At 37.9% G+C, this 14958-nt stretch overlaps 1 protein-coding gene across 1 annotated transcript in view; it reads right to left on the bottom strand.

Moving 5' to 3' along the window:
• RASEF (RAS and EF-hand domain containing) overlaps positions 1-14958 on the bottom strand; it is a 71306-nt gene that overhangs the window by 16978 nt on the left and 39370 nt on the right. The window contains exons 5-9 of the mRNA XM_007470746.1: positions 12494-12571; positions 10255-10370; positions 8136-8204; positions 6485-6569; positions 5485-5573 (exon numbers count right to left, since the gene is read on the bottom strand). Of these exons, the coding sequence (XP_007470808.1) occupies positions 5485-5573; positions 6485-6569; positions 8136-8204; positions 10255-10370; positions 12494-12571 (437 nt within the window). The remainder of the gene's footprint in view (positions 1-5484; positions 5574-6484; positions 6570-8135; positions 8205-10254; positions 10371-12493; positions 12572-14958) is intronic.

Genomic DNA, 14958 nt, shown 5'->3' with positions numbered 1-14958 from the left:
TGCGGTACATGGGCCTCTCATTGTTGTGGCCTCTCCCGTTGCAGAGCACAGGCTCCGGACGCGCAGGCTCAGCGGCCATGGCTCACGGGCCCAGCCGCTCCACAGCATGTGGGATCTTCCCGGACCAGCGCACGAACCCGTGTCCCCTGCATCGGCAGGCGGACTCTCAACCACTGCGCTACCAAGGAAGCCCTAACCTATTCATATTTTTGATAAGGAATGAAGGAGAAAAAAATCCTGACTGAAAAATCACCTCCATGAAAATACAGATCTAAATAAAAAATATAGGTATAGGTCAGACTTTCTCAAACTCAACTTATATACATACCCTTTTAAAAGTAAACTATTCTTATCTGCCTGAAGAATATTTTAATTACAATTAAATATGTAAAAATACAAAACAAGTTATATTTTTGTTAAGAGTTCTTAGAAAAAACTCAAAACTAAAACAAATATACAACTTAAAATCCAATAAGGCCACAAAAGCAATAAAATTAAATTTACAAGATGCTTCTAATTAAAAATTTAATTGAAGTATAGTTGATGTACACTATTATATAAATTATAGGTATACAGTATAGTGATTCACAATTTTTAAAGGTTATACTCCATTTACAGTTATTAAAAAATATTGGTTATATTCCCCACATTGTACAATATATCCTTGTAGCTTATTTTATACCTAATAGTTTGTACCTCTTACTGACCTACCCCTATAATTGCCCCTTCCTCCCCTCCCCACTAGTAACTACTAGTTTGTTCTCTGTATCTGTGAGTCTGCTTCTTTTTTGTTATATTCACTAGTTTGTTGTATTTTTTAGAGTCCACATATAAGAGATATCATACAGTATTTGTCTTTCTCTGTCTCACTTATTTCATTTAGCATAACGCCCTCCAAGTCCATCCATGTTGCTGCAAATGGTAAAATTTCATTATTTTTTATGGCTGAGTTGTATTTCATTGTATATATATACTACATCTTCTTTATCCATTCATCTGTTGATGGACACTTAGGTTGCTTCCATATCTTGGCTATTGTAATGCTGCTATGAACACTGGGCTGCATGCATCTTTTAGAATTAGTGTTTTTGTTTTTTTCAGATATATATCCAGAAGTGGAATTGCTGGGTCATATGGTAATTCCATTTTTAGTTTTTTGAGAAAACTTCATACTGTTTTCCACAGTGGCTGCACCAATTTACATTCCCACTAACAGTGTATGAGGGTTCCCTTTTTTCCACATTCTCGCCAACATTCGTTATTTGTGTTCTTTTTGATGATATCATCTTTTTGATGATTAGCGATGTTGAGCATCTTCTCAAGTGCCTGTTGGCCATCAGCAACCTCTTTAGAGAAATGTCTATTCAGTTCTTCCCATTTTTTAATTCAGCTGTTTGTTTTTTTGATGTTGGGTTATATAAGCTGTTTATATATGTTGGATATTAACCCCTTGTTGGTCATACATTTCCAAATATTTTCTGCCATTCAGTGGGTTGTCTTTTTGATCTGCTGATAATTTCCTTTGCTGTGCAAAAGCTCATAAGTTTAATTAGGTCCCATTTGTTAATTTTTGCTTTTATTTCCTTTGTTTTAGGAGATGGATCCAAAAAATATTCCTATGATTTATATTAAAGAGTGTTCTGCCTACATTTTCCTCTACGTGTTTTATGGTATCCGATCTTACACTTAGGTTTTTAATCCATTTTGAGTTTATTTTTGCATACAGTGTTAGAGAATGTTCTAATTTTATTCTTTTACATGTAGCTGTCTAGTTTTCCCAGGACTGGCTACTGAAGAGACTGTCTTTTCTCCATTGTATATTCTTGCCTCCTTGTAATAGATTTCTTGACCATAAGTGTGTGGGTTTATTTCTGGACTCTCTATCCTGTTCCAATGATCTATGTGTCGGTTTTTGTGTCAGCACCACACTGTTTTGATGACTGTAGCTTTGTAACATAGTCTGAAGTCAGGGAGCATGATTCCTCCAGCTCTGTTCTTCTTTCTCGATATGATTTTGGCTATTCAGGGTCCTTTGTGTTTCCATACAGATTTTAAAATTATCTGTTCTAGAAAAATGCCTTTGGTATTTTGTTAGCAATTACATTGTTAGGGATTGCATTGACTCTGTAGATTGCCTTGGGCAGTATGGTCATTTTAACAATATTGATTCTTCCAATCCAAGAACACAGTATATCTTTCCATATGTTTGTGTCATCTTCAGTTTCTTTCTTCAGTGTCTTATAGTTTTCCAAGAACAGGTCTTTTACCTCCTTAGGTAGGTTTATTCCTAGGTATTTTATTCTTTTTGATGAGGTGGTAAATGGGACTGTTTCCTTAATTTCTCTTTCTGGTAGTTCACTGTTAGTGTATAAAAATGCAACAGATTTCTGTATATTAATCTTGTATCCTGCAACTTTACCAGATTCACTGATGAGCTCTAGTAGTCTTCTGGTGGCATCTTTAGGATTTTCTGTGTATAGTATCATGCCATCTGCAAATAGTGACAGTTTCACTTCTTCCTTTCCAATTTGGATTCTTTCTGTTTCTTTCTCTTTGATTGCTGTGGCTAGGACTTCCAAAACTATGCTGAATAAAAGTGGCAAGAGTGGGCATTCTTGTCTTGTTCCTGATCTTAGAGGAAATGCTTTCAGTTTTTCACCTTTGAGTAAATGATGTTAGCTGTGCGTTTGTCATATATGGCCTTTATTATGTTGAGGTATGTTCCCTCTATGCCCACTTTCTGGAGAGTTTTTTAAATCATAAGTGGATGCTGAATTTTGTCAAAAGCTTTTTGTGCATCTACTGAGATGATCATATGGTTTTTTATTCTTCAGTTTGTTAATGTGGTGCATCACTTTGATATTGAAAAATCCTTGCATCCCTAGGATAAATCCCACTTGATCATGATGTACGATCCTTTTAATGTATTGTTGGATTTGGTTTGCTAATATTTTGTTGAGGATTTTTGCATCTATATTCATAAGTGATACATAGGTTTTTTAAGGAACCTATGGGGGTTCCTTAAAAAACTAAAAATAGAATTACCATATGATCCAGCAATCCCACTACTGGGCATATACCCAGAGAAAACCATAATTCAAAAAGACACATGCACCCCAATGTTTATTGCAGCACTATTTACAACAGCCAGGTCATGGAGGCAACTTAAATGCCCATTGACAGACGAATGGATAAAGAAGTTGTGGTACATATATACAATGGAATATTACTCAGCCATAAAAAGGAACGAAATTGAGTCATTTGTTGAGACGTGGATGGATCTAAAGACTGTCATACAGAGTGAAGTAAGTCAGAAAGAGAAAAATATCGTCTATTAACGCATGTATGTGGAACCTAGAAAAATGGTACAGATGAACTGGTTTGCAGGGCAGAAGTTGAGACACAGATGTAGAGAACAAACGTATGGACACCATGGGGGGAAAACCGCGGTGGGGTGGGGATGGTGGTGTGCTGAATTGGGCAATTGGGATTGACATGTATACACTGATGTGTATAAAATTGATGACTAATAAGAACCTGCAGTATAAAAAAACAAACAAAAAAACAACTAATACTAAACTCTGAGTTATTTGTATGGAAATATGTTAATATAAATGTTTCAGACATTACATGAAATTTCTAAAACTCTTATACGTTCTGGTATAATGTTATAAGTCATAATTCTAGTTATTACCTTAAAATGTATATTTCAGAAATAACTAAATTTCCTTGCCAACTGCATTATTATGAACTTTCATCAACTCTTTAACCATGGTCATTTTTAAGTCTTTGGTCATTTATAGCCAGTTCTGGGTGTACTCTGATGGTTTTGCAAAAATGTTCCTATAAAAGGGTTTCATCTTCAAGGAATTCATGGAAAAGACTCTGGCAAGTACAGGTTTCTGGTAACTGACTGTACTGCTGAACTGAATGAAGAAGCATTTTCAGAACTCTAATGGAAAACTGATGAATTCATAAAAGTGCTAACAAAAGATCAAGATGAAAAAAAAAATTAATTACATGGGACTGAGTGAACTGATGAGGATGATTATAATTTCTGTGACTTTCTGTTTGAATAATAAAAAAAAATCCCACAAGGACTCAGAGGCAAAAAAAAATACAAATCAATTTTCATTGCAAAGTAAAGGAGCTGTTACAGTGGAGGATTACTGGACTGAATGTCAATATTATGACATAGTATGAGTGTGTTTCATAATTGCAGTCATTGTTGCTTTTGTTGTGGTCATCCATTTACAATGCCTGGTGTCAGTTTATTTATCTCTTGTAAAAATAAAATACAGTGTGTGTGTGTGGGAAAAAAAAAAAAGAAAAACATTCTGGAGGTGGGTGGTGGTGACGGTTGCAAAACAATGTGAATGTACTCAATGCCACTGAACTGTACACTTAAATATAGTGAAGATGGTAAGTTTTATGTTATGTATATTTTATCACTATTTTTTAAAATAAAGAATAATACCTTTTTAAACTCAAAAAAAAAATCTATTTCTCAAAAACAGAGAAGCCAGTTTCCTACAAATAGATAAACCATTCAAATTTTTTATTAAACAAATCAGTGAATAATAAAAACATCTGATACTTGGATAGAATTTTATTAAAAGTGATTACCAGTAAGCCTTGGAAACAGACCTTCCTGAAAGGGGATATGGCCATTTTGCTAATGCCAAGATACTAAGTACGTTATTCTTTAGACCAAAAGTCCTCAAATGAAAAGGGAAGGAACATAAATTATGAAAGTGGCATCAGAAATGGAGAGCCAGAGACCTGCAGTTTATGCACTCACGTCTACCATCAAACTTTGACATACTCCAAGTTAGCCTTTTAAGTAGCAACACTGGACATGTATATGTATACACGTGTACACAAATGTAATCTTTCAGTTTTTATTGCTAGATCTCAAGTTATAGCAGGGCTAATATTTCACTTCATTTGATTAAAAATAGAGCTAAATCCTCACTTCTGGGAAGCCTCTGTGACTCCTTTAATACATTAGCACATAAACATCTACTTGCCACATTTCTGTTTGTTTTGAAAGTTTGCTTTTCCTTGAACATAGCTTGCATAATATTATACTGAGCTATTAAACATTTACAGATTGTGCCAAGAGTCTCAACATCATATACTGCGTATATCACAACATCACATATGGTAGTTCCACTGGCTTCCCTGAAACACCTCTTACTGAGGGCACTTCTAAGAAACAAGACTTAATAGGCATGAGGTAAGGGTAAGCATACATAAAACCAAGTCACGATAACATCTTAAAGAAAGCACTTTACTCTCTCTAAAACATTTTTACTTTAATCTTTACATGTTTCATGTTTCAGAAATTTAAAGTAAGATAGTAGAAAACAGATATTAGTGCCCCAAATATATTCTGTTATTGTAATTCACCTGTAAGGAAATGTACTTTCCTTTTAACTCTGTTCCAGAATTTAAACAAAAAGTAAGTAGGTGTTAACATACCTGTCATAGCCCAGAGGTTGAGGAGAATGAGCATTAAATTTAGGACTGCTTCTGGAAATTGTATTCCCTGGTGATATATTATTTATGCGCTGTAATACATAAAATACATACGTAATATTTTGTTATTCCATGTAAAAATTTTATGTACATTTTTAAAAACTGTAGCACACTAGTTTACTAATGTAATTAAAAGTTTGGTATCCTACATGAGAAAACGAGAGCACAGAAATCGAGGGAAAAACAGCAACAACTGCCCATAGTACTCTCTCCTCATCATGTCTTAAGTCCAAACCCTACCATATACGCCATAAAGGGGAATCCTGGTTCCCCAGATTTGCCAGGACCCTGCAATACCGACTGAGGATTTATCTCTTCTCAAACCATCATTTGGCTTAGTAGCTTGACTCATCCATACCCAAAGCTGTGGCACTGGAACCCCAACCTTGAAGCTGACCCCCAAAAGTGGGGGAAGAGGCTTTCTGGCACACGTAGTCTAGGGAAAGGTCCTCAAAATTCCAAACAGGCCTTAGCTTGTTTCTGTAGGAGGGTTTAAAGCCCAAGGCCTCCACTCTGATGATCTCATTACCAGAAAGAACAAACCAATGGGTCTAAATAAACTCCTCAGCCAGAAGCACCCTCTCTCTCCTCTCAACTGGGCAATATATATTTTAACCTCCATGAGACATCTCACTTTTTCTTCTATTATTGCTATCTGTGCACATCTTAACTCCCTACTATACTATAAACTCTTCCAGGACCCAGGTCACACCTTATACATCTTTCTCTGGTTTTCTGGAACATTGAACAAAGAGTTGGCTGACACCTAGACATTTATTTATGCAGAGGAGTGGCATATTTTTTAAGTTGGGAAAATGTCTCCTTTTATTATATGACATAGTTTCTCATTATTTTAAGTTCTCTTCTAAGAAAATACTTGATTTTTATCAAAATACTCTACCACGAGAAAGAATGAAATGCATTATAAAATTCTATCACATACCAAGGATCTGTTGAACTTGCTGTAACTGTTTTCAAGGGCACTCCTTAGGCCATCGTTACTGTCATGCAGTTTCCTGTTAGCTGTTCTACAAAGTAAATAAATAGATAAGGAAAGTATTAGTGGGGGTGAAAGTCACCACTTCTTTTCAGGCTGTGGTATTCAGAACGTGGCATTACCACCGCTTGTATCTTTCTACCACTTCCCTTCAAACCTCATAAACTGAGATCATAATTCATTACTAGAAGTGCAACTTAACAATGTGTCACCTCTTTTTAGAGGTCTCAAGGCATTTTAGGAGTGAGTCAGCTATGCTGTGGAACCCACTGCTCCTTCAGGTAGCTCCACTGTTTGGATAGATTTGGTGCAGGTCTCTGTTCCCTAAAGGCCTGAAGCCAGCCGGCCCCACCTACTCTCTATCCCCCTTGCACGGATGTGCTGTGTTATGTCAGACTTCTTTCTCCTGGCTACTCCTGCATCCTTCTTGTGGCATGGTGCTGTACCACCAGGCACTGTTTTATACCAGTTAAAGGCTCCAATGTTGACTCAGGGTTCAAACCCCAACTCAGGCACTTACTTTCTATATGCCTTACAGCAGCCATTTAAGCTATCAGAGACTGAGCAACCTCTTCTATCAAATGAAGTCTCTGCCGTGGAGACTGGCTACTATCTTCCTGCTTTAGGCTTATTCATCCTTCAGCAGTCAGACGCTTCTTGGACCTTCCTGGTTAGGAGGATGCCCTTACGAGACACTCGGCTCCCCTTGGCCCCTGCCTCTCCTTTGGCATCTAACATCTGTAAGTACTGATCAGGTTCCATCCTCTTCCCCTGGACTAGCCCCATAAGGAGAGAGGCCTTTTTCTCCTACTTGCTACTGTATCCTCAGCTCCTGGCATACCTGAACCATAAAAGGTGCTGAGTGAAAACCTGCTGAATGAATGAATAAATGAATTAACAAGATTCTTGTAATATATTAACTCTATTATTGCCACAGGTGAGATGTAATAAGCATTCATAATGATGAAAAAAAATTGTCAAATCTGACCTGACATCATTTGGGGGAACTGAAACCAGAAGAAAATACTGCCTGGGTGAAAAAGAGAGAAAGGGGCAGTGGGAAAGGGGGAGGTTTTGTGGGTAAGGTCTCAGAGGATGGAATTCCTAAAACTTTGCTGCAAATTTGACAGAGCAGTTGTAATATTTCCAAGAGGTTAAAAAAGAAAAGAAAAATATACTGCTAACCAGACACAATAAATTGCCAAAGAATGATCGTGTATGCCTAGTGATGTGACATGCACTATGTGAGATGCCTGAAACCTCTCAGTGTGCTGAGCTGCAGAGAAAGGTGATGAGGTCAGGGCCATTGTCCTTTACAGTAAAATAAAGGTATCGTAAAGACGTGCCAGACATATCACCTGACTTGCGAGCACTTTTAGAGAATTATACTCTAGTCCCTGGATTTGAACAGTTTATGTAGGATTAGAAGCATCAAAAAGCCAAGCTGACGTGCTGAACACACCGTGTCGAGAAGGGACACGCGTGGAGCCACGAACCCAGCCTTTGCTGTATGGCAACTCATATTACATGTGGCACCTGTTTTACTAACAAAACATGTTAAATGTAAATGTGATGAGGACTTTATATGAGAACTTACTGGAGTATTTCAATTTGCCTCTCAAGACTATTTCGATCTTCTGTGTATTCTCGGATTATTTCCAGATCCCTGTAAAATTATATTTTATGTTTGAATGCGGATTAGGTGTTCAGTCCTGCCTTACCGACACCTACCCTCCCAGACCTTTTTCCGCCTTTTCCGAAGGCCTGTGTCCTTGACCGTGGTCTTCTATCTCTCTGTGCTGCTGCCTGGTTCCTCTGAGACATCAGCAGCCTCCTCTCCTCCTGTGACCCACAAGCACACCCACACCTCTGCTTCCTCTCGCAAGGCTCTGCTCCCCCCATTCCCCTCCCCGCACCCACCAGCTCCTCCACCCCAGCCCACTGACCTGGCTCTGTTCTTCACTGGGACTGAACCCCCTGATGTTCTGCTAAGTCCCCTCTCCCCAGCTACTCACATTACCAGTCCCTTCCGTCCAGTCCACTCTCTCACCTCTGACTCTTCTCTGCTCATTCCAAGCCATATGCAACTTCAGCCCCAGCTGTACTCTCCCTTCTTGTGATTCCTTCTCGTCTCTGCTCCCAGCCCTGCCTGTCCTCCCCGCCTTACCCTAAGCCACAGAGGAATCCACAGGACCAGGCTTTCTCTGTTCACTGTCAACTCACGCTCAGTGATTCCTCTGTTGCTTTATTATGAAGAAGCCCTGGCCTCCTCCTTAAAATGTCCACTCAGAACATCGGCCACTTACCTCCAGCCCCTACCTCACACCTGCCCCATTTCTAAGCAGATAAAACCCTATCACTAGCTTCCAAAAACCCTCAGGCTGTCAAATTTTGTCTGTAATAAGCTGTCCATTTGCTCTCTTGATAAGGCTAAAAGTTTCCCAATTGTCTGTAGGAATTTAAGTTCCTTAGCCAAAAATTCTGGGGCCTTACATTATAGCCTTAAACTAGCTTTTAAACTTTTTAATCTTTTTTAAATGTTTGCCTTTCCATTCCAAATATCTTTTTCTGTCCACCAGGCTGACCACTGTTCCCCAAACCAGTCTTATCCTTCCCCATGTCCTTGCCCCTGCTTTGGGTTCTGCCTCACCTGGAACATCTCTGAGACTCTTCTCCCATCTGTGAAATGGGGATAAGGAAAGTCCCTATCTCATAGGAAACCATGAATGCGTTAATGCTAGTAAAGTACTAAAGACAGTGCCGGGCAATTGTCAGTGTGACCTGTGTTGCTTGCTGACAAACTCATCTCAAGTATCTCTTCTTTAAAAAAGCCTCCACCTTTCTGAACTAAAGGAACACTCTGTCTACCATCTCATGGCAATGAACCCAACCTGTGACACTGCAGTGGTATTGTTTCTGACATTGCTGAGTTCTTATGCTGTTTAACTCCATAACCCTTTTAACTTTTAGTACTTCCCAACTAAATTTGAAGTTCTCAAAGAGCAGAGGCCATGTCTTTTCTTTTTTTATACATTCCACACTCATAACTCCTTATCTAGCTCAGGGACCTGTATATAGTAAGTACTTAATAAATGTTTCACTGCTTTCCATTACAGGACCTTAATTCTGATAAAAGTCTGCAAACCAACAAACAAAACACAAGGTGTTTTTCTCAAGTATACGTGTACTAGGGGATACACACATATACTAATGCACATAGATGCATTTTATATTTAAATACCCCTATATAAATATACATGTGTATCTTCCTTATATATAATTACATGCCTCTGTGGGTACATGTGTGTTAGGTCATATGTTATTAACACCATATTGCAAAACTAAAGCACAGCAAAATAAAATGATTTGCCTAAGATGTCTCATTTTCCATTTTTTTATGTTGTAGGGCCAGGATTCCTACCTTCAAAGCACTTCAGTTAGCGCTGCCTGTTGACACTTTAGGTATATTCTGCTGCTGCCAGTTAATTCAAACATTACTAAGCCCTGCACTTTCCTGAGCAGCCAATAATTAAAAAAACTGAAAACACAAAAATCACTAGGAAATCTGACACTAAAAGTAAAATCTTTAGAAAGCAAAGAACACATTAGTAAAGTTAATAACCCTTTATTACTACATAGCTGAGCTTCATTCACATGGATGGTTACCTAAATAAACATTCCACTCAAATTGAAAAGTAAAATGTGAAGTTTCATACCTTTCAGAATTCAGACTCTGATCAGCATAATCACTTTTCAAAGAATCTAATTCACTCTGAAGAAAGGCTATGTTTGTCTGTGCTTCTAAAAGATCTTTCTTAACTTTCTGATTTTCCTAGAGGAAAGGCACAGTGCAGGTCATTAGACTCAGAGTTTCTACCTGGGAGAAGTGAAGTCAAGTGTAGTGTAACCTTCCCACACATCACTCTCACCCCTCCACAAGTCTTCAAATCTTGGTGTTCAAAGAACTAATTACCAATTCAAGGTAATTTGATATTTTCATAAAGTATTAAAGAAAGTGTCAAAAATTAAATCCTTAAAGCTCTTTTTTAAAAAATACTTGACATTTGGTGTGAAACTACAACAGTCAAGAGTTTATCATGACGTACTTTAACATGTTATTGGCAAATTAACGGAGACCAAACATTTAAACATCTGTTTTACTTAATGAGAGCTGTGGAACTACTGATAGATATTCTGTGGAATTAACAATACCTGTTACCAGGTAGACTGGCTACTTTTCACAATAAATCCTATCACCTAACATTTTTAATTTTGCACTTGAAAATAAGCCAGTGTGGTTAGGAGATTTCTATATTTTTCTTAAAAACAAAAAAACAAACACAAAAACAAAAAAAAAAGAGAAAGAAGAAAAAAAATCATTGGAGGCTTCCAGTTCAATATGGTGGACTGGGCACATGAATTTGTCTTCTTTCTCTTTTGAGACCCCATTAACATGAAATACCAAAGGAAATAAACCAATAAAAATGAAAAGAATGGAAGAGGGGCCCATCAGCAGTCAAGTGATTTAAACATATTGCCGGAAAAAGGAAACTGGATGGCAATGTGCTGACAAAGGGAAGAGAGTAGGGGAAAAGGAGGTCCAGAAGATGTGTGTTGAAGGTTCTGCTGTAGAACAAAGAAGAGACAGCTGGTCAGGCAGAACCCCAGACAGTGAGAAGGGGGTCTGGAAATAGAGATTAAAACTGTACATTAAGACATGCTGCCTCTCAAGCCTTTACCTGCTCTTACCCTAGGAAAGAAGAGCAGATAAGCCAGAGTTGATTCCAAAGGCAACAAGACGGGGCTCGTCTTTTTAAAAATAACAGAGTGATTCCCAAAAGCAAAGCTAAGGCTTCTCTCTGAACATCCAGGCCCCATGAATCTGGTAATTGGGGTCCTATGTCTGACAGCCAGCTTCACATACAGAGCTCTGAGGAAGGCCATCTTTCAGGGGAGTGGCCTTGAACTAAACAGATGTTTGCCTAGCTGTACAGGAATCCTACCACAGCTACCTAAAATGATCAGAAATTCCAAGATGACATCTGGGTAGCAAGTTTAAAAAGCAGCCAGTCCAATAAGAATTGAAATTTCCTGGACTCCAAAATTAATATTTTCAAGGAGAAAAAAACAAATTCCATGTACTGGAAAGAATAAATAAGAAGTTGCAAGGTATAGGTAATATCATGAAGATGGCAGGTTCTTTTTACAAGAAACCAAAAACTCCACCAGAGAATCCAAGAGATGTAAGCAACTCTACGAGAACATTGTGATCCAAGCACAAAACCAACTAAGAGGTAGCAAAATCTGAAACTGGTAATGCATAAAGGGGATTTATCTGACCACAGAGCTGAGGGACCTTCTCTTTTGAGTGGCACAGGGATAATGACTGGAGAGAAAGAACTGCAATTTTAGCTCACTTCTTGGCTCTGCAGGGAGAATATTTAGAGTCACGATAAAGGAAATGTTCATTATTGGTTTTCAACTTTTAGAGTCAAGCTGAAAACAAAATAAAGAAAATGACGATAATATAACGATGTAGATGTTATCATTTATGGCAACGGAAATACTAAAGATATGGTCAGCAGAAGATGGAAAAGGGACAGACAGAAAACTTGGAGGAAGGGCAGGGCGATAATACCTCCCCTTACAAAGTCAGGGAAACAGATAAAAGTTGATGTTATAAGAATGCAGGGGTTAACTATTTAAAATTTAAAGGCCATGCCATTATTGCTTTGAATAAAAAAAAAAAGCATTTACAATAGGTATCATTGAGGGAAAAAGCCTGCATAAATATAATACCTTTAGTCAGAGGTATTTCAAAGACTTTCTCTAACTGTAGTATTAATTTCTCTTTAAGCTTTTATTCCTGGAACATTGAAATCATAGCATGATTTTATTTAGGAAACAGTAGTCTAACAGGAAATATATTACTGTAAGTGAAAAGTTAATTCTTACCATTGATAAGTCATAAATTTGTTTTTTTAATGCAGCTACATCTTCCTTTTGACTTATGTGTTTTGATTGTTCTTCTAGCTGAAAAAGCAAATAAAAGTTGGGCGTTTACAAACACACTTTGAATTGATTTGGTTAAGTTTAGGAATATAGATATGGGAATATCTGTGCATATATATGTGCATATAGATATGGGAATTCTAGAAGTCTCCAATTTTCAACATTATACAACTTTATAAATCATTAAACTACATATAATCCAGAATGATTTCAAAATTTGCTTTAAATAATTTAAACATTTAAAAAAGGGGTTTTCTTATTTCATGAATTTTCTTTTTTTTGCCAAGGTACATTTTTTTTCTTTTTTTTTAAATTGAAATATAGTTGATTTACAGTGTGTTAGTTTCAGGTGTAAAGTACATATTATACATATGTACTTATGTACAATTACACACATATATATATATTCTTTTTTTACATTCTCTTCCATTATAGGTTATTATAAGATACTGAGTATAGTTTCCTGTGCTATACAGTAGGTCCGTGTTGGTTATCTATTTTATATATAGTAGTGTGTATATTTTACTTTGAAACAATTGAAAAGCCGTTTTGGGGAAACCAACTATCAAGCAACTCAGTCCTCCCTCTTTCGGTTATGTTGCGTATGAGTCTGGACCTTTATATTCTCTTAAACTTTATCTGCATTTAACACTTGCTATTCTATATCATAATTACTTATGAGTGTTTTAACTCTCTTACTAGAGTCCAAGATTTTTAAGAGCAGAATTGGTGTCAAAAATCAACTATGTTTTCTTCATGGTGATGTCAAAAAATGCTTATTTAATGATTTAAGTCAATAAAATTTAAGTATGGTATGAAGTTAGAGACACACACACAAAATTATATAAATACACAAATGAGCTTTACTTCCTGGTTGATTACTGAGTATTACCAGACTAAATTGGCTCAGAAGCATCCCTAACATGGACAACAAAAATGTCTTTCTTACACATAGCTTACATCCCTTGGGAAATGTGGGGATTTGTGGGTGTCCATTAATAGAATATGCATGCATTGATCAAAATGAATGCGATATTTCATCAAAATCTAAGTACTTTGATTATAGACTTTCTTCATCTTGCCAAGTGGCATCAGTGGAAGGTTTTCAAGTGGCTGAAGCCGAAAGAGCCACTGATTTTAAGATCATGCCAATTTCAGAGAAAAAAAATTGTGGGGAAAAAAATGAGTTTCTCAGAACCACTGGCATATGGTAATGTCTGGCGATTATACTAAACTGTAAACTTCTGTATATTCCTTTACAGCTTTTAACATGTTCTCCCATAAATTATCTCTTACTCTCTCGCAGAACAACGCTATCAGGCAGGCAGGAAGTCTGGTATAAGTGAGAAAGCACCAACTGTGTAAAGACAGAAAGACAACCCATTGCTTATTAGCTGAGTGACTTTGTGCAAGTTATTTAACCTGGAACTCAGTGTTCTCATCTGTAAAAGTGGGAAGTTTGCACTTTCCTCAGAGAAAGTTTAAGAATTTGATTTTTTTAAATTATGAAGAAGAGCTTAATAAGCTACAAAGTCAATAAAATGTCAGTCACTGTGGTTAGACAGGACAGTTTATTATTAATGCCATCTTACAGATGAGAAGCTAACGATCAGAACGATGAAGCCAGACTTCCCTGTTGGTGCAGTGGTTAAGAGTCTGCCTGCCAAGGCAGGGGATACAGCTTCGATCCCTGCTCTGGGAGGATCCCACATGTCGTGGAGCAACCAAGCCCGTGAGCCACAACTACCCAGCCTGCGCTCTAGAGCCCGTGAGCCACAACTACTGAGCCTGCGTGCCACAACTACTGAGACTGCGTGCCACAACTACTGAAGCCTGTGCACCTAGAGCCCATGTTCTGCAACAAGAGAAGCCACCGCAGTGAGAAGCCTGTGCACTGCAATGACGAGCCCCTGCTCGCCACAACTAGAGAAAGCCCCCCGTGTGCAGAAACGAAGACCCAATGCAGCCAAAAATAAATAAATGAATAAATAAATAAATTTATTTAAAAAAAAAGAACGATGAAGCCAATTGTCCTGGGTGTTACAGAAGAAATTGGCACAGTTTTTTTTTTTTTTTTTTTTTTTTTTTTTGCAGTACGCAGGCCTCTCACTGTTGTGGCCTCTCCTGTTACGGAGCACAGGCTCCGGACGCACAGGCTCAGCGGCCATGGCTCATGGGCCCAGCCGCTCCGCGGCATGTGGGATCCTCCCGGACTGGGGCACAAACCCGTGACCCCTGCATCGGCAGGCGGACTCTCAAATCACTGCGCCACCAGGGAGGCCCTGGCACAGTCTTTTTTAAATTAAAAAAATTTTTTAATTTTTGGCTGCCTTGGGTTTTTTTTTTGCTACACACGGGCTTTGTCTCTAGTTGTGGTGAGTGGGGGCTACTCATTGTTGTGGTGCGCG

This window comes from Lipotes vexillifer, unplaced genomic scaffold (assembly GCF_000442215.2).
Source record: "Lipotes vexillifer unplaced genomic scaffold, Lipotes_vexillifer_v1.1 scaffold2225, whole genome shotgun sequence".
In the NCBI taxonomy this organism is placed as follows: Eukaryota; Metazoa; Chordata; class Mammalia; order Artiodactyla; family Lipotidae; genus Lipotes; species Lipotes vexillifer.
Note: the sequence above shows the minus strand (reverse complement) of the source record. Positions and strands in the feature narration are given on the sequence as shown.